Source organism: Anomaloglossus baeobatrachus, chromosome 5 (genome assembly GCF_048569485.1).
Source record: "Anomaloglossus baeobatrachus isolate aAnoBae1 chromosome 5, aAnoBae1.hap1, whole genome shotgun sequence".
Taxonomy (NCBI): domain Eukaryota; kingdom Metazoa; phylum Chordata; class Amphibia; order Anura; family Aromobatidae; genus Anomaloglossus; species Anomaloglossus baeobatrachus.
This window is the reverse complement of record NC_134357.1, coordinates 530,611,600-530,631,765: the sequence shown is the minus strand read 5'-3', so window position 1 is coordinate 530,631,765 and position 20,166 is coordinate 530,611,600. Positions and strand designations below refer to the sequence as shown.

The 20,166-nt window shown below is 45.1% G+C and overlaps 1 protein-coding gene across 1 annotated transcript in view; it reads left to right on the top strand.

The window, feature by feature from the left end:
• The first annotated feature begins 712 nt into the window (after positions 1-712).
• The window catches only part of LOC142312161 (uncharacterized), a 378,399-nt gene continuing 358,945 nt past the window's right edge, over positions 713-20,166 (top strand). Inside the window, 7 exon segments of the mRNA XM_075351064.1 lie at positions 713-852; positions 982-1,161; positions 1,244-1,367; positions 2,057-2,157; positions 2,355-2,445; positions 2,590-2,735; positions 12,365-12,514. Of these exon segments, the coding sequence (XP_075207179.1) occupies positions 775-852; positions 982-1,161; positions 1,244-1,367; positions 2,057-2,157; positions 2,355-2,445; positions 2,590-2,735; positions 12,365-12,514 (870 nt within the window). The 5' untranslated portion in view covers positions 713-774.

The window sequence follows — 20,166 nt, the reverse complement described above, 5'->3', positions numbered from 1 at the left end:
TTTGGGTATTTTCTGTCACCTAGGCTTTTGAAAGTCACTTCACTTCAAATGTGATGTGGTCCCTAAAAAATGGTTTTGTAAATTTTGTTGGAAAAATGAGGAATTGCTGATGAACTTTTAAACCCTTCTAATTTCCAAACCTCAAAAAAAAATTGTTTGAAAAATTGCGCTGGTGTAAAGTAGACATATGGGAAATGTAATTTAGTTACTATTTTGTGTTCCGTAACTCTGGAATTTATGGGCATAAAAATTATAAGTTTGAAAATTGCGACTTTTTCATCAATTTTCCAATTTTTTTTTGCTTTTATCAAATTTCCAATAAAAGCAAAAAATATTGTCCTAAATTTACCATGATCATGAGCTACATTATATCATGAAAAAAATAATCTCAGAATCACCTGGATCCATTAAAGCGTTATAACCTCATAAAGTGACTCTGGTCAGAATTGAAAAAAAATGGCCTGGGCATTAGGGACAAAACTGGCTTCGTCCTTAAGGGGTTAAAACCTTTTTTTTTTTCTTTTTTTTTTAGAATATAATAATGCGATCATTCAACACACAAGTCTTTCATTACTATGTGCCGATCCATACGAGGAGAGAATACAAAGTGTACTTGTGATATCTCATATATTTCCTCTTATTATCTCTAGTAATTGTAGATTACATGAGATTCTTTATGATTTTCCATCTTCCCCCATTCAGGTTCCTATAATATCAGATCCTCTCAATGTAGATCTTCTGTATAAGAGAATTCTCCAGATTGACCCATCAAGGATGGATAGAGACAGGGACAAGATGGTGGAGAGGATATTACACCTCACCCTAGAGATCCTCTTCCGGCTTACTGGAGAGGTGAGAGATTCTGATGACGTCACATTACATCATTCTTATCTATGGGAATAACAGATGGACAGAACTGGAGAAGTGAGGACTCTGGAAATGTCTGTAGTGAGCTTTATTACTGTGTCTCTCCATATCCAGGATTACACAGTAGTGAAGAAAACCTCTAGTGACCGCTGTCAGGCCCCTGTGTCTGAGGGATGGGGAAGACCCCTGAGCCCAATCACAGGTCTTCCACCTCACCCCCTGATACATGAGGACATCAATGACCAGAAGATCCTAGAACTCACCTACAAGATGATTGAGCTGCTGACTGGAGAGGTGACACTGCTGGGAATGCTGGGACATTATACAGTAACGCTATGAAGGGATCGGGGGATGACGGTATCATTGTATGTGTCAGGTTCCTATAAGATGTCAGGATGTCGCCATCTATTTCTCCATGGAGGAGTGGGAGTTTTTAGAAGAACACAAAGATCTGTACAAGGACATCATGATGGATGTTCCCGAGCCTCTCACATTCCCAGGTGATAGGCAGGACTAAATACACACGGCCTATAATTGCAGTGGCATGCAGATGTTTGGACACCCCTGGTCAAAATTATTATGAACAGTTAAGCAAGCAGTATATGAAATGATCTCTAAAATGCATAAAGTAAAAGATGACACATTTCCTAAACACACATCCTCAATAGACAACCACAAAAGGGGCAAAGTGAAGGTTTTACAATGGCCCTCACAGTCCCCTGATCTAATCATCATTGAAAATCTGTGGCTAGACCTCAAAAGAGCAGTGCATGCAAGACGAGCCAGGAATCTCACAAAACTGGAAGACGTTTCAAAGGAAGAATGGATGAAAATCCCTCAAACAAGAATTGAAAGACTCTTGGCTGCTACAAAAGGCGTTTACAAACTATGATACTTGCAAAAGGGGTTCTACGAGGTACTAACCATGCAGAGTACCCAAACTTCTGCATCAGCCCATTTTCCTTTTCAGTTAATTTGATAATGTAAAAGATGAAAATAAAATTTTTGGTTTTGCCTAAAATACAAAGGAAATGTGTCATCTTTAACTTTATGCCTTTTTAGAAATCATTTAATCTTAAACTTAACTGTTCACAATAACAGTGGTATTCACTAGGGGTGCCCAAACATTTGCATGCTACTGTATCTGTATGTAATGAATGAATTCAGTCCCTGTATGTGTTTCCTCCAGTGCTATCCAGTAAGAAGACAACACCAGAGAGATGTCCTCGTCCTCCTCTTCTTCCACAGGACTGCAAACAAGAAAACCCCAATGTTCCTCAGGATCATCAGGTAGATGGAGAGAAGGTGACATGAAATCTCCCTATGATGTGTAGACGGCTGTGAAGGTCTTGTGCTCAGTCTTGTTTTATCCTCCAGTATTATATGTTTTATACTTGTGTAATGAGAACGGTGGAGATGGCAGGATTAGAGCTGATCATAGATGTGACTTCTCCATCTGTCTGTGATGTTTACAATATTTATTTCAGGCTGAAGATCTGACCCATATTAATACTACAGAGACATATGTGAGTGGTGATGAGCGGTGTAAAGTGGAGATTCCTACAGATAACCGCCCAGGTGAGTAGTAACCACTAAATGCAGAGAAGACACAGATTCTTCTCAGTCACCATCTGTGTCTGGTTTATATGTGGTGTAGTTCGGCCGTATCACAGTCAAGCAGTCACTATTATTCAGGGACATAATGACACTCTTATTTTTCAGGTATCGTGTTGGGATGTGCTGCAGAACAACTGAGAAGATGGAAGTCTGCGGAGACAAGCTGTGACCATGAAAATTCATCATGGCATCTGGACAAGATAAGGAAAAGTAAAAGAACGACTCCGATCAGAGGTGAAGTCCTCTATAAGGTACCTGGATGTAAATGAATATTTGGGATACTGACTACCGTATTTTTCGGACTATAAGACGCACCGGACTATAAGACGCACCCTGGTTTTAGAGGAGGAAAATAGGAAAATAAAACTTTAAGCAAAAAAATGTGGTCATGACACACTGTTATGGGGTGAGGATTTGCTGCTGACACTGTTATGGGGGTAATGTCCCCAAATTCTCTACTAAGGTACCCCATCCTGGTAATGATCCTCCTGCCTCGTATATGATCCTGCTATAAACCCCCATCCTGCTCATATACCCCCATCCTGCTTATATACCAGCATCCTGCTCATATTCCCCCATCCTATTCATATACCCCATCCTGTTCATATACTCCCATCCTGTTCATATACCCCCCATCCTGTTCATATACCCCCCATCCTGTTCATATACCCCCATCCTGTTCATATTCCCCCATCCTGTTCATATACCCCCATCCTGTTCATATTCCCCCATCCTGCTCATATACTCCCATCCTGTTCATATACCCCCATCCTGTTCATATACCCCCCATCCATCCTGCTCATATACTCCCATCCTGTTCATATACCCCCATCCTGTTCATATACCCCCCATCCATCCTGTTCATATACCCCCATCCTGTTCATATACCCCCATCCTGTTCATATACCCCCCATCCTGTTCATATACCCCTCATCCGTCCTGCTCATATACCCCCATCCTGTTCATATACCCCCATCCTGTTCATATACGTCCATCCTGTTCATATACCCCTCATCCCTCCTGCTCATATACTCCCATCCTGCTATATGCCCCCATCGTGCTCATATACCATCCTGGTATATGGTCTGTATCCTATAGCACAGAGAAAAAAAACAAACGTTTATACACACCTTTTCCTCACTCCCTGCAGCCGATCATCTTCCTCTCTGCACCACTGACGTGTGTGTGTGTGTGTGTGTGCGTGTGTGCGTGTGCGTGTGCGCGCGCGTGTGTGTGTGCGTGTGCGCGCGCGTGTGTGTGTGTGTGTGTGTGTGTGTGTGTGTGTGTGTGTGTGTGTGCGCGCGCGCGCGCGTGTGCAGCCGTTCCTCTGCAGCACGCGATGTCTTCCTGTCTGTGCCGATCAGCTGACCGGCACAGATCAGCTGACCGGCACAGACAGGAAGATATCGCGTGCTGCGGGGGAACGGCTCCACACTCTGGGACGGGTGAGTACACTGATTCACTGCACCCCGCGCTGATGATGACGCGTGGGGGGCAGTGAATACAGCCGCATATGATCACTCCAGGCTGTAATTACCAGGGGTGATCATGCGGACCGGCTCTTTACTATGCGCGCGTCCCCGCTCGTCCTCCCGCCCACCTGTCAGCGCCGGCTTCTGCGCTGAGAGATGGGCGGGAGGAGGGGCGTGCATATGTAATGAGCGGGCACACGTGGTCACAGCAGGCTGCTACAGGCTGCTCGTGCCCCCGATGACCCGCTCCACCGCAGCACCTCATTCCCCGCAGCCACAGTCAGACCATAAGACGCACCCCCAACTTTCCCCCAACACTTGGGGGGAAAAAAGTGCGTCTTGTGGTCCGAAAAATACGGTAATTCTCATCAGTAGTGTGGTTCCTGTATGATTTGATGATGACTGGTGACAACAACTCCCAGTATCGTCTTACCATTGTTAAGGTCATACTGGAAGTTGTGGGTTTATGCAATACAAATATACACTGTGTGCAGAATTATTAGGCAAGTTGTATTTTAGAGGATTTTTGTTATTATTCATCAACAACTATGTTCTCAATTAACCCAAAAGACTCATAAATATCAAAGCTTAATATTTTTGGAAGTTGGAGTGAGGATTTTTTAGATTTGGCTATCTTAGGAGGATATCAGTTTGTGCAGGTAACTATTACTGTGCAGAATTATTAGGCAACTTAATAAAAAACAAATATAGTTCCATCTCGCTTGTTATTTTCACCAGGTAAACCTATGTAACTGCACAAAATTTAGAAATAAACATTTCTGACATTGAAAAACAAAACCCCAAAAAATAGGGAACAATATAGCCACCTTTCTTTCTGATGACACTCAACAGCCTACCATCCATAGATTCTGTCAGTTGCTTGATCTGTTTATGATCAACATTGCGTGCAGCAGCCACCACAGCCTCCCAGACACTGTTCAGAGAGGTGTACTGTTTTCCCTCCCTGTAGATCTTACATTTTATGAGGGACCACAGGTTCTCTATGAGGTTCAGATCAGGTGAACAAGGGGCCATGTCATTATTTTTTCATCTTTTAGACCTTTATTGGCCAGCCACGCTGTGGAGTAGTTGGATGCATGTGATGGAGCATTGTCCTGCATGAAAATCATGTTTTTCGTGAACGATACCGACTTCTCCCTGTATCACTGCTTGAAGTAGTTGTCTTCCAGAAACTGGCAGTAGGTCTGGGAGTTGAGCTTCACTCCATCCTCAACCCGAAAAGGTCCCACAAATTCATCTTTGATGATACCAGCCCATACCAGTACCCCACCTCCACCCTGCTGGTGTCTGAGTCAGATTGGAGCTCTCTGCCCTTTACTGATCCAGCCTCTGGCCCATTCATCTGGCCCATCAAGAGTCACTCTCATTTCATCAGTCCATAAAACCTTTGAAAAACCAGTATTAAGATATTTCTTAGCCCAGTCTTGACGCTTTATCTTATGCTTCTTGTTCAAAGGTGGTAATTTTTCAGCCTTCCTTACCTTGGCCATGTCCCTGAGTATGGCACACCTTGTGCTTTTTGATACTCCAGTAACATTGCAGCTCTGAAATATGGCCAAACTAGAGGCAAATAGGATCTTGGCAGCTTCACGCTTGATTTTCCTCAATTCATGGACAGTTATCTTGCGCCTTTTTTGCCCAACACGCTTCTTGCGACCCTGTTGGTTATTTGCAATGAAATGCTTGATTATTCGGTGTTCACCCTCCAAAAGTTTGGCAATTTCAAGACTGCTGCATCCCTCTGCAAGACATCTCATAATTTTGGACTTTTCAGAGCCCGTTAAATCTCTCTTCTGACCCATTTTGCCAAAGGAAATGAAGTTGCCTAATAATTAAGCACACCTTATATAGGGTGTTGATGTCATTACATCACAACCCCACCTCATTACAGAGATGCACATCACCTGATTTACTTAATTGGTAGTTGGCTCTCAAGCCTATACAGCTTGGAGTAGTACAACATGTATAAAAATTATCATGTGATCAAAATACTCATTTGCTTAATAAATCTGCACACAGTGTATATGTGACTGATATTACAATTGATTTACCATGTACTGATGGTTCTTCAGATGTATTCCTGTACTGATGAGGGTTTTGATGCTGTTTCTGTACTGATGGAGGTTATATGGATGTATTTCTGTACTTCTGGTGGTTCTGATGATGAATTTCTATACTAATGAGGGTTTTGATGCTTTGATTCTGTGGAGCAGCGCAATCTCCCCTCATGTCTGCCGTTTGGAAATGGCTCGTCCTAGGGCACGTTAGGCGCCATCTGTTAAGGGGGGCATAATTTTACGGTGATGCAATCCAAGTTATGCATCTACATCTTACATCCGTCTGCATCTAAATCATCTGAGTCATTTGTCAGTAGCATGCTATCTCATTCATCCAGAGACCAGTGATTTGCACACAGATCTAGGTTGAATATATGACTGCTTTAATTACGGATGTTCACATACATTTAAAGAAATCAGTTGGCTAGGAGCCAAGAATACGTAACACGTCTCCCATTGGATAAACTGTAAAAAAGCTTATTCTGCGATATATATATATATATATGTGTGTGTTTCATCATTTTATATTAAGCGAAGTCAGCATGATTCGCTTATCACAGGAAAGTCACAGAATGTCTTGTGAGTCTAATGATGTCTGCTGAATGCAGATATAGGTGTGGTACACAGTTCAAGCACCATCTTAGTCTTAATTTTAGATATCTTCATATAATTCTTAATACTCATAACAGTTCATAACCATGTCCATAACATTCCTAACTTACACCAAAAGGAATGTATGAACAGCCAGTACACAGAAAATAAAGTGACAATCTATAAAGGACCAAGGTAACATAAAATGCAAGTGCAAAAGAGGGAGTAAATCAATAAATTCCAGGAAAAATAACCCTGGATAAGAAATGTCAGATAAGCCATGTCCAGTGACAAAGGGAAATTGCAATCTAATATATAAAGCTGAGTGTGTGTGTGTGTGTGTGTATGTCCTCTAAAGGGATCCGCACTGTCGCAATCACAAAATTTTGCACAGACATCCCATGTGACTCAGGGAACGTCATAGACTATGTTTTGACAAGAAAATGTAACCCCGCGCTTTACAGTTACTCTCCAAAAAACATGCCTCCATTAAAGTGAATGGAGCTGCGAGCTACAGGGTATTAATAGGAGCTATGATTGGTTGCTATAGGAACAAAGGACATTCCTAGTTTAAGAAGCTTATGTGTGCATTAATATGATGTCGGTGGAGAGACAGACACAGACAGACACAGATTGAGAGACAGACACACAGAGACAGACATACAGGCACAGTCAGAGAAAGAGGCACACCGGGAAAGAGAGAGAGAGAGACACACATAGAGACAGAGGGGAAAAAAAGCCAGACAGAGACAGAAAGACAGACAGACACACGGGGAAAGAGGCAGACAGGGAAAGAGGGAGAGACAGACAAGGAAAGAGACAGAGAGACGGACGGGGAAAGAGACGGACGGGGAAAGAGACGGACAGACAGACACAGAGACACCAAGATGGAGAGAGACAGAGAGACACACAGAGACAGACAAGGAAAAAGACAGACAGACAGAGACTGGGAGAGAGAGAGAGAGTTTCTATCCTGGGCAACACCCAGGTACTACAACTAGTGCACTACTAAACATACAGCTCTGAGAGATGCATAATAGTAATAATAATTAGAGATGAGTGGACCAGTGGATATTCAGGTTTGCCGAATTCGCACTGATTAAAAAAAAAATAAAGTTTGATTCGGGAGCCGAAGTTGACCCCTGACAACAAAAGCCCATACAAGTCACTGGGGACCAGAATTTATGTGCTCAAAACTGGCTGTAAATTGGTCGTAGTAAGGGCTGGAGGGCTGCAATAGGAAGCAAAATGGGGGTAAAAGCAGGCAATTTCCATGAAAACAAATGTGGATATGGAAGTGACTTAACGGCCTTCTATCACCATAGCAATTATGTATCTTGTATACTGGGACCCTAACTTAAAATACCACTACCAGGGTTAAAAACCCACATGTCTGGGCAGAAAGGATCCAGCTAAAAGGAAGGTGGACACAGCCTGGTTATAGGGTGTAGTGCTCTGTCAGAAAGAAGAAAAGCACTACAAATATATCAAAAAGACTGACCTGCACATTCAACAGGTGTATGTATTTTTGTAGTTGTATTGTGTTTTCAGCTATTCACCTGTTCACACCTGCTGGATGTGTGGGTCAGTCTTTTTGATATATTTGTAGAGCGTTTCTTTCTGACAGAGCACTCCGCCTTATAACCAGGCTGTGTCCACCTTCCTTTTTGCTGGATCCTTTCTGCCCAGACATGTAGGTTTTTGACCCTGATAGTGGCATTTTAAGTTAGGGTCCCAGTATACAAGAGATCACCTTGTCGTTGGTCACTGGGCTCACATGCATTGACCAATACATAAACTAAGTATCTCTGTCCCCTGACCTCATCTGAGGGAGGAGTGGGGGGTCTGGCAAGACCCTTTATAACATCATCTAAAGAATTTTGTCAAACCCTCAAGAGAAGCATTGAGTATTGCAGATCGGCTCATATTTCCTGCAGCGGTCTCCTCCAGAAGCTCTCACGGATCCAATTCAGAAGACTTATCTCTATTAAATGAATTTTATTTTAGGTTGTTTTTGCCTGTATATATGTATTTTTATTATTCCATTTTTTCTAACTTTTTTTTTTTTAAGTATAGTACTTCTCTTTATATGAAATCTAAAAATGTAATGTTTGTTCCTTGCTGCTCTAAATATGCCCATAAACCCTCAGGAGGGTGAAAATAACCTGGTTATGTTACCCTGTGTATGCCAGAGGGCTAAAAAAGTACCTATCAGAAGCTCAGGAAGGCTGGGTGGCGTGTATGATAGTGTGCGACCCAGTGCAGGCATCTCGCTGACCTATCAAAACAGCAAATGGCGGAACCAAAAAAGTGTGGTGTGGAAGTGAGAACTTCCAATAACTCCTCGCTGTGATGTTTTTGCAAAAACAAAACCCCTCACATAAATCCTATATATTTTAGGCCACACACACACACACACACACACACACACACACACACACACACAAAGCAGTTTCTTCCTCTGAGTCTTCTGATGAATAAGTTTCTCATAGTCTCATCTTCCATGACGATAATTCTTATCTCATTTACCGACATTGGAATATTTGGCCAGAGTCCATCACTGACTACATCACCACCATTTTTACAGTATCTTCTAATTCCAGAGCTTACATCCTGGAGAATGCCCCCTACTACATGGAATTAGAAGCTTGAGGCATTTCTTTGTCGCTCTATTGGGAGACCCAGACAATTGGGTGTATAGCTACTGCCTCCGGAGGCCACACAAAGTATTACACTTAAAAGTGTAAGGCCCCTCCCCTTCTGCCTATACACCCCCCGTGGGATCACGGGCTCCTCAGTTTTCATGCTTTGTGCGAAGGAGGCTGACATCCACGCATAGCTCCACTGTTTAGTCAGCAGCAGCTGCTGACTTTGTCGGATGGAAGAAAAGAGGGCCCATACTAGGGCCCCCAGCATGCTCCCTTCTCACCCCACTTTTGTCGGCGGTGTTTGTTAAGGTTGAGGTACCCATTGCGGGTACGGAGGCTGGAGCCCACATGCTGCTTTCCTTCCCCATCCCCTTAGGGCTCTGGGTGAAGTGGGATCCTATCGGTCTCCAGGCACAGAAGACCCTGCTCCGTCCACAGCCCCTGGGAATCTGCTGGACATGGAGCTGAGTATCGTCAGGGACAGGGCCCTGCTGCATTAAGGTACTCTGTGTCCCCGTACAAATCGCGCACACACAGACCAGCATTGCTGGGTGTGTTAGTGCGCCGGGGGCAGCAGCGCGGCGCGCTTGTGCTATTACTCACTGCAGCTTTGCTGAGTGAGTTTATGTATTAGGAACTGCCGCGCCGGCCGCTGCTGGCGGTTTTTTACACTGCGGCGCGGCTGGGACTTGTGGTGCGCCGGGGACTTCCGCGCTGGCCGTGCTTATAGGACGGCCGCGCTTATAAATCGAGTCCCCGGCTTTTGCGGCCTAGTTCCGTTTCGTTCCCGCCCCCAGGCCTGCCAGTCAGGGGAAGGGCGGGACGCTGTTCAGAACGTCAGCGCTGTGGGCTGGAGTCTGCTTAGCATACTCCAACCCCCCTCACTGGGCACAGTGGGACACCAGTTTCCCGCACTTTGTCTGGGGCACGCCCACGGCCCGCCCCTCTTCACAGGACGCCAGCAGCCATTCCTGTTTGCAGTCTGAGTGGAGAAGGGAGACAAGCTCTGGGAGACCCAGACACGGGATTCTGGCGACCACACACCCGCTTTTGAGCGGGCGGTAAGCGGCACCTCGGGTGCTGACCCCACTAGTGCCGAAGTGTTCATTTGTACTTTATGCTTGTATGCTATACATTGCACTGTACGGTTGCTATTCTTGGCTATATACCCTCCTAGATTGCTAGACAACAGCATGTCGTCCGCAAAAAGCAAGGGGGCCAAGGCACAGGCTTTCTATGCTACCTGTACCGCATGTAAGGCTGTTCTACCGGCAGGTGCCACTGACCCCCATTGTGTGCAATGTTCGGCCCCTGTAGCACTTGCTCAGCCGGGGCCTCTGCTAGAGGTGGCCCAAGGAGAACCACCTGTGAACACTGTCCAGGTGACAGGGACGGAGTTTGCAGTTTTTGCTGATAGATTGTCGGTGACTATGACTAAAATCCTTGAGACTTTGCAGTCCAGACCGGTAACTCAGACCATGGGCACTGTTGATTCAATGCTCCCTGGCCCCCCTCATTTGGAACTTTCGAGCCTATGAGGGATGTTTCCCTGTCTCGCCTTTCTCAGAAAGTGGCCTTTCTAGTAGCGGTCACGTCTCTTCGGAGAGTGTCCGAGCTAGCAGCGCTGTCATGCAAATCTCCCTTCCTGGTGTTTCACCAGGACAAGGTGGTTCTGCGCCCGATTCCGGAGTTTCTCCCTAAGTTGGTATCCCCCTTTCATCTCAATCAGGATATCTCCTTACCTTCTTTGTGTCCTCATCCAGTTCATCAATGTGAAAGGGATTTGCATTTGTTGGATCTGGTGAGAGCACTCAGAATCTACATTTCCCGCACGGCACCTCTGCGCCGCTCGGATGCACTCTTTGTCCTTGTCGCTGGCCAGCGTAAAGGGTCGCAGGCTTCCAAGTCAACCTTGGCTCGGTGGATCAAGGAACCAATTCTTGAAGCCTACCGTTCTGCGGGGCTTCCGGTTCCCTCAGGGCTGAAAGCCCATTCTACCAGAGCCGTGGGTGCGTCCTGGGCATTACGGCACCAGGCTACGGCTCAGCAGGTGTGCCAGGCGGCTACCTGGTCGAGTCTGCACACTTTTACCAAGCATTATCAGGTGCATACCTATGCTTCGGCGGACGCCAGCCTAGGTAGACAAGTCCTTCAGGCGGCGATTGCCCACCTGTAGAAAAGGGCCGTTTTTACGGCCCTATCATGAGGTATTATTTTACCCACCCAGGGATTGCTTTTGGACATCCCAATTGTCTGGGTCTCCCAATAGAGCGACAAAGAAGAAGGGAATTTTGTTTACTTACCGTAAATTCCTTTTCTTCTAGCTCTAATTGGGAGACCCAGCACCCGCCCCTGCTTTTTGTATACACATGTTGTTCATGTTGAACGGTTTCAGTTCTCCGATATTCCTTCGGATTGAATTGGCTTAAACCAGTTTATTGGCTTTCCTCCTTCTTGCTTTTGCACTAAAACTGAGGAGCCCGTGATCCCACGGGGGGTGTATAGGCAGAAGGGGAGGGGCCTTACACTTTTAAGTGTAATACTTTGTGTGGCCTCCGGAGGCAGTAGCTATACACCCAATTGTCTGGGTCTCCCAATTAGAGCTAGAAGAAAAGGAATTTACGGTAAGTAAACAAAATTCCCTTCTTTTAAATGATCTTCTGAGTGTGTAAAGATGTCTAATGTGATAGAAGATTACAGCCCGGCGAAAGCGGCAACACTCATACAGGCGGCTGGTGGTGATGTAGTCAGGTGATGTAGTCAGTGACGGACCATGAGACTCCGATGAAGAAACTGCTTGTGTGTATGTGGCCTAAAATATTTAGGATTTATTAGTAGATGTAAAGAAGAAAAACTGAATACTGTAAAATAATAAAAATAGTAACACATCAGTGGCCGCAGCAGTGACCAATAATAGCAAGTAAATGGGACAAGCTGACTGTCACAAATTCAACTAATGTTCCAGTGTATACGATCTAAGAATACAACAACCACACATTATATCTCCTCATATGTTTCCCCCATTATCTCTGGTGATTGAATTATTACATGGATTATTTATGATGATAGATTTTCTCATCTTCCCATTCAGGTCCCTACAATATTGGATCCGGTCAGTGGAGATCTTCTATATAAGAGAATTCTCCTGGTTGACCCGTCAAGGATGGATATGGACAGGGACAAGATGGCGGAGAGGATATTACACCTCACCCTAGAGATCCTCTTCCGGCTTACTGGAGAGGTGAGAGATTCTGATGATGTCACATTACATCATTCTTATCTATGGGAATAACAGATGGACAGAACTGGAGAGGTGAGGACTCTGGAAATGTCTGTAGTGAGATTTATTTCCATATCCAGGATGACACAGTAGTGAAGAAGACGTCTAGTGAGCGCTGTCAGGCCCCTGTGTCTGAGGGATGGGGAAGACCCCTGAGCCGAATCAAGGGGCCTCCACCTCACCCCTTGATACATGAGGACGTCAATGACCAGAAGATCCTGGAACTCACCTACAAGATTATTGAGCTGCTGACTGGAGAGGTGACACTGCTGGGAATGCTGGGACATTATACAGTAACGCTATGAAGGGATCGGGGGTGACTGTATCATTGTATGTGTCAGGTTCCTATAAGGTGTCAGGATGTCACCGTCTATTTCTCCATGGAGGAGTGGGAGTATTTAGAAGGACACAAAGATCTGTACAAGGACGTCATGATGGAGGTTCCCAAGCTCCTCACATCACCAGGTAATAGACAGGACTAAATACGCATGGCTTATAATTATCTGAATGTAAAGAATGAATTCAGTCCCTGAATGTGTTTCCTCCAGTTCCATTCAGTAAGAGGACAACACCAGAGAGATGTCCCTGTCCTCTTCTTCCACAGGACTCTAGGAAAGAAAATCCCGATATTCCTCAGGATCATCAGGTAGATGGAGAGAAGGTGTCATGAAATCTCCCTATGATATGTAGACGGCTGTGAAGGTCTTGTGCTCAGTCTTGTTTTATCCACCAGTATTATATGGTTTATACTTGTGTAATGAGAACGGTGGAGATGGCAGGATTAGAGCTGATCATAGATGTGACTTCTCCATCTGTCTGTGACTTTTACAATATTTGTTTCAGGCTGAAGATCTGACCCATGTTAATGCTACAGAGACATATGTGAGGGGTGATGAGCAGTGTAAAGAGATTTCTACAAATATCCGACCAGGTGAGTAGTGACCACTAAATGCAGAGAAGTTGCAGATTCTTTTCAGTCACCGTCTATGTCTGGTTTATCTGGTGTAGTCCGGCAATATCACAAGCGAGTGGTGACCATTCTCCTGCTAAACCAACATTGTCTTCAGTACTTTGGGCATTGGAAGTCCTTCTGTTGAGTGAGACCAGTTCTGGCCGGAGATTACAGCCCGGAGAACGCACCTTACTCTCTGGAATTAGAAGACACTGAGCCTTACCTTCCCAGATCTCTAAACTACAAAGCCAAATGACAGAATGTGCTGACAACTTAGAAAATGATGTGACGAAAAATATAATCTGTATGTGGACCTTCTTTTTGTGACAATATTGTGGATAAACAGGGTACTCCTGTGTGGTAGGTGCTCAAGTAAGATTCAGTCCCATGTGTAGCAAAGAGCAAATACTTGGCCCTCAAATAGTTTACTTAACTTGTATTTTATTTGAGTAAGCTTTACCAGATACAGTACAGAAGCTTCTGCCACACAGCGGTGGACACCGTGATCCAAAGCAGTGCTGCTTTCACTCACCAGCGAAGCAGACAGACTACACTGCACACTGATGAAGGTCTATGTTAGACCAAACGTCTGTGCTGTATCTGGTCAAGCTTACTCAAATAAAATACAAGTTTATTCAACTATTTAAGTGGCATGTATTTGCTCTTTACTTTTACGACAAGACACCAGTCCTTGTCCTTTTTATTTATATGCTCAAATGCCATGTTTCCTCGAAAATAAGACCTACCCCGAAAAGAAGCTCTAGCAGGAATTTTTGAACATTTTTGGCGTAAGGCTTAAATATAAGCCCTAGTCACGGTTCAATAATGAAGTGTCCATGCAGCAAAAAAGTTAATGAAGTTAAGAACACTTCATTCTTGAAAGCAGACACCCCCAAAAAAGAGAAGAAAGAAGACCCCGCAATCATACTCACCATGGCCTGCAGTGGAATGCATCAAGGAGCTGCGGTTGAACACACACCCACACACATCAGATTGCACACCCACTCACCACATCCGGTGTGCGATCTGATGTATGTGAGTGTCGGCCAGAAGCAGAGAAGGATCGCGTGGAGCATACCTGCTGGGAGCACCCACCAAAGATCGCAGCAGGACCTGGGAACCACACAGATGCCAAGGGTATGGTAAGTATGATCTCCTGGGAAGGGAGATCTTTTTTTGGAAGGTAAGCTTTCCCCAATCGTGTTTCAGAGAAGAAACCTTATCCCGAAAATAAGCCCTAGCGTATTTTTCGGGGCAAAAAGAAATAAAATAAATAATATTTAGTCACTTATACAGCGCTATTAATTCCGCAGCGCTTTACATACAGTGGGTATGGCAAGTATTTAGACCCCTTTAATTTTTCACTCTTTGTTTCATTGCAGCCATTTGGTAAATTCAAAAAAGTTCATTTTTTTTCTCAATGTACACTCTGCACCCCATCGTGACAGAAAAAAACAGAAATGTAGAAATTTTAGCAAATTTATTAAACAAGAAAAACTGAAATATCACATGGTCATACGTATTCAGACCCTTTGCTCAGCATTGAGTAGAAGCACCCTTTTAAGCTAGTACAGACATGAGTCTTCTTGGGAATGATGCAACAAGTTTTTCACACCTGCCATTCTTCCTTGCAGATCCTCTCCAGTTCAGTCAGGTTGGATGGTGAACATTGGTGGACAGCCATTTTCAGGTCTCTCCAGAGATGCTCAATTGGGTTTAGGTCAGGGCTCTGGCTCAGCCAGTCAAGAATGGTCACGGAGTTCTTCTGAAGCGACTCCTTTGTTATTTTAGCTGTGTGCTTAGGGTCATTGTCTTTTTAGTTACATAGTTACATAGTTACTAAGGTTGAAAAAAGACCTAGGTCCATCTAGTTCAACCTTCCTCCACCAGTTCTACATTTGGTCACTAAGTCATTTATAATCAACAGTGTTGTGTGTACTGAGGAAATCATCCAGCCCTTTTTTGAAAGCTGTTATAGTATCTGCCATTACTACCTCTTGTGGTAGGGCATTCCACAGTCTGACTGCTCTAACTGTAAAGAACCCTTTCCTATTTAGCTGTCGGAATCGCTTTTCTTCCACTCGCAGTGAGTGCCCCCTTGTTCTTAGTATTGTCTTCAGAAGAAATAAGTCACGTGCCAGTCCTTTATATTGACCACACATATATTTATACATATAAATGAGATCTCCTCTGAGACGTCTTTTTTCTAAGCTAAACATATCTAACTTTTTCAACCTCTCATCATATGGGAGGCCTTCCATTCCTTGTAGTAGTCTAGTTGCCTGCCTTTGAACTGACACTAACTTCTGAATGTCCTTTTTAAAATGTGGAGTCCAAAACTGGATCCCATATTCCAGATGTGGCCTTACAAGTGATTTATAGAGGGGTAATAATACGTTGGGATCGCGGGATCTAATCTCTCTTTTTATACACCCTAGAATCTTGTTTGCTTTTGCAGCTGCTGCCTGACATTGGGTGCTGCTGCTCAGCTTATTTGTAATGAGAATACCCAAGTCCTTCTCCTGTTCTGTAGTCCCGAGTTTACTTCCATTTAATGTATATGCAGTTATAGGATTATAGAATTTGAACCTTTGTCTTCTCTGAGGTCCAGAGCACTCTGGTAGAGGTTTTCTTCCAGGATATCTCTGTACTTGGCATTCATCTTTCCTTCAATTGCAACCAGTCGTCCTGTCCCTGCAGCTGAAAAATACCCTCATAGCATGATGCTGCTGCTTTTTCATTGTTGGGATTGTATTGGGCAGGTGATAAGCAGTGCCTGGTTTTCTCCACACATACCGCTTAGAATTATCACCAGAAAGTTCTATCTTCGTCTCATTAGACCAGAAAATCTTATTTCTCATAGTCTGGGAGTCCTTCATGTGTTTTTTTTGCAAACTCTATGCAGTCTTTCATATGTCTTGCACTGAGGAGAGGCTTCCGTCTGGCCACTTTGCCATAAAGGTCTGACTGGTGGAGGGCTGCAGTGATAGTTGACTTTGTGGAACTTTCTCCCATCTCCTTACTGCATCTTTGGAGCTCAGCCACAGTAATCTTGGGGTTCTTCTTTACCTTTCTCACGAAGGCTCTTCTTCCACAATTGCTCAATTGGCTGGACGGCCAGGTCTAGGAATAGTTCTGGTGGTCCCAAACTCTTCTTCCATTCAAGGATTATGGAGGCCACTGTTCTCTTACGAACCTTGAGTACTGCAGAAATTCTTTTGTAACCTTGGCCAGATCTGTGCCTTGCCACAATTCTGTCTCTGAGCTCCTTGGGCAGTTCCTTTTGACCTCATGATTTTCATTTGGTCTGACATGCACTGTGAGCTGTGAGGTCTTATATAGACAGGTGTGTGCCTTTACAAATCAAGTCCTATCAGTTTAATTACACACAGCTGGACTCCAATGAAGGATTAGAACCATCTCAAGGAGTATCACAAGGAAATGGACAGCATGTGACTTAAATATGAGTGTCTGAGCAAAGGGTCCGCATACTTATGACCATGTGATATTTCAGTTTTTTTTGTTTACTAAATTTGCACAAATTTCTGCATTTCTGTGTTTTGCTGTCAAGATGGGTGATGGGGTACAGAGTGTACATTAATGAGAAAAAAATGAACTTTTTGAATTTACCAAATGGCTGCAATGAAAGAAAGAGTGAAAAATGTAAAGGGGTCTGAATATTTTCAATACCCACTATACATCAGCAACACAGTCCCCATTGGGGCTCACAATTTAAGGTCCCTATCAGACAGTATCATATTTTCGGGGAAACATGGTATAGACAGTAGACACATTAGACAATGCAGTTTTCGTTTTCTAAACACACCCCGACGCCCACCCATTTAGAGGAGAGAGAAAAATAAACAGAAAGCCCGTCAATCAATAATTCTTGCCCATATTTTTAAAACTCTTTCCTTATACTTATCCCAGAAATTATTATATTTTGATGTGTAACTTGGCCTAACCTGTTGTTAGAAAATGTTATTATTAGAAATTATCTATTCCTTAAAAATAATTCCCCTTGCAGATAATAACTGTGAAGTAATTAGATCCTGAAATGACAAAACAATATTCAGCCTCTCGGCAACAAATGTGATAACCGATTCCCACAAATCCCTAATTTCCTGTCCCAATAGATCGGCCACCTCTGAGTTACACGAGAGACATTTAGAATTTTTAATATTTCCGATGTTCTGCATAAAAGCCGAGGGCGGAGCAACCTTTGAATAATCATAACTTGTAATATTCTCTCATTTGACGTAAAGAAGAAAACTGGCAGAATTCACAACTATTTCCCATTGTTTAACCCATTACCGACATATGAGGCACTGGTACTTCATATACTGCCTCCCTAACTTTTATTCGGGCTCACATACTGATACCCGCATTGTTTCTGTTGGATGATGGCTGTGTTATTCAGCCATCATCTGCCGTTATCAGCCGTGGTTGAAGCGGCACTGAGTCTTCAACAGTTAACCTTCTAAATGGCACTGTCGATCTCTGACATGTTCCAGCAGGGGGCGTCATTCTACACTCCCTTCGGTGCATCTATTGCGTGATCGTGTGGTGTCAATGGGTTGCCATGACATCCAGGAGTTTGCTGAACACCCCTGTATCGGTCATTAAGTTACTTCAGTGAAAGCCGCCCTGGACCTGGCATTTATAGGAGATTGTGATTTTCACTGTACAGTAACGAGCAAAGAGGATAACAATGTTTTGAACTTTTAACTTTCTGGCTCCATATCTCATCATCCACTACAGCAGGGATGGGGAACCTCTGGCCCGCAGGCAGTATGCAGCCCCTGGGCACATGCCCGGGGACCGCAGTACTCGAACAGCAGCCGCGGTTGTTGGCTGCCGGCCCTTTAAATCACAATGTGTGGTGCTCATATAATTAAGTCCTCAGCAGACTGGCTCAGGCTTTGTGGGTGGGGTAAGCACGAGATTCACTGCCACAGAAGGAGCAGCAGATTTACCAGTCTCTGAGTCCCTACTGTACTTGCCTACCGTTGCTGTGAGCCTCCTGCCTACGGTTTCTGTGAGCCTCTTGCCTTACCTTGCTATGAGCCCCCCCCTGCTGTGAGCCTCTTGCTTCCCCCTGCTGTGATCCTCCCCCTGCTGTGAGCCTCCTGCTGCTGTGAGCCTCCTGCCTCCCCCTACTGTGAGCATCCTGCCTCCCCCTGCTGTGAGGCCCCGCTATTGTTAGCCTCCTGTCTCTCCCTGCTGTGTCTCCCCCTGCTGTGAGCCTCCTGCCTACCATTGCTGTGAGCCTCCTGCCTCCCCCTGCTGTGAGCCTCCTGCCTCACCCTGCTATGAGTCTCCCCCTGCTGTGAGCCTCCTGCCTCCCCCTGCTGTGAAGCCCCTTCTGTTGTGAGCCTCCTGCCTCCCGCTGCTGTGAGCCTCCCCCTGCTGTGAGCCTCCTGCCTACCATTGCTGTGAGCCTCCTGCCTACCGTTGCTGTGAGCCTCCTGCCTCCCCCTGCTGTGAGCCTCCTGCCTCACCCTGCTATGAGTCTCCCCCTGCTGTGAGCCTCCTGCCTCCTGCTGCTGTGAGCTTCCTGCCTCCCCCAACTGTGAGCCTCCTGCCTCCCCCTGCTGTGAGGCCCCTTCTGTTGTGTCTTCTGCCTACCATTGCTGTTAGCCTCCTGCCTACCACTGCTGTGAGCCTCCCCCTGCTGTGAGTCTCCTGACTACCATTGCTGTTAGTCTCCTGCCTACCACTGCTGTGAGCCTCCTGCCCCACCCTGCTGCGAACCTCCTGCCTCACCCTGCTGAGAGCCTCCTGCCTCCCCATCCTGTGAGCCTCCTGCCTCCCCCTGCTGTGCGCCCCCTGCTGTTGTGAGCCTCCCCCTGCTGTGAGCCTCCTGCCTACCGTTGCTGTGAGCCTCCTGCCTCCCCCTGCTGTGAGCCTCCCCCTGCTGTGAGCCTCCTGCCTCCCCCTGCTGTGAGCCTCCTGCCTCCCCCTGCTGTGAGCCTCCTGCTTCCCCCTGCTGTATTTGCCTCCCGCTGCTGTGAGCCTCCTGCCTCCTGCTGCTGTTACCCCCTTAATACTGTGTACGCCCACCAGTGCTGTGTGCCACCAATCCAGTGGTGTGTGCCACCAACTCAGTGCTGTCTGTACCCCCATGGTGATGTCTGTGCTCCCTCAGTCCTGTCCATGTGCCCCAGTTCTGTTTGTGCCGCTCTAGTGCTGTCCTTGCCCGGCAGTGATGTCCAAGCCCCAGCCCCTCCTGTATTGGATGGTGAGCTATGGAGCCTGAAAGTCAAAACATTGTTACCCTTTTGATTGTTAGTGTAAATTAATCTAATTGGCATAAAGAGAAGAAAATCTAAACCCCAAAATTATGCATTCTTTAGCCGCAGCAGGATTACAGTAAAATGCAATAAGAGGAATCATAACATTATATCTACCGCAAAACATTATAAGTGAAAACGTCCGCTTAGGGCGCATAAAATAAGTCCTCATCTAGCCTCAGATCCCGATAACTAAGAACATTACGAATTTTGAAAATGCTAATTTTATTATTTTTTTATGCAAATTTGTTTTTTTGTTTTTTTCACCACTTAACAAACATGAAGGTTTTTTTTTATCTACGTAATTGAACTGGCATACTTGTAGTATCAGGGATAGGAAGTGACTGGCCGGAGTTAGTGGGAGGGAG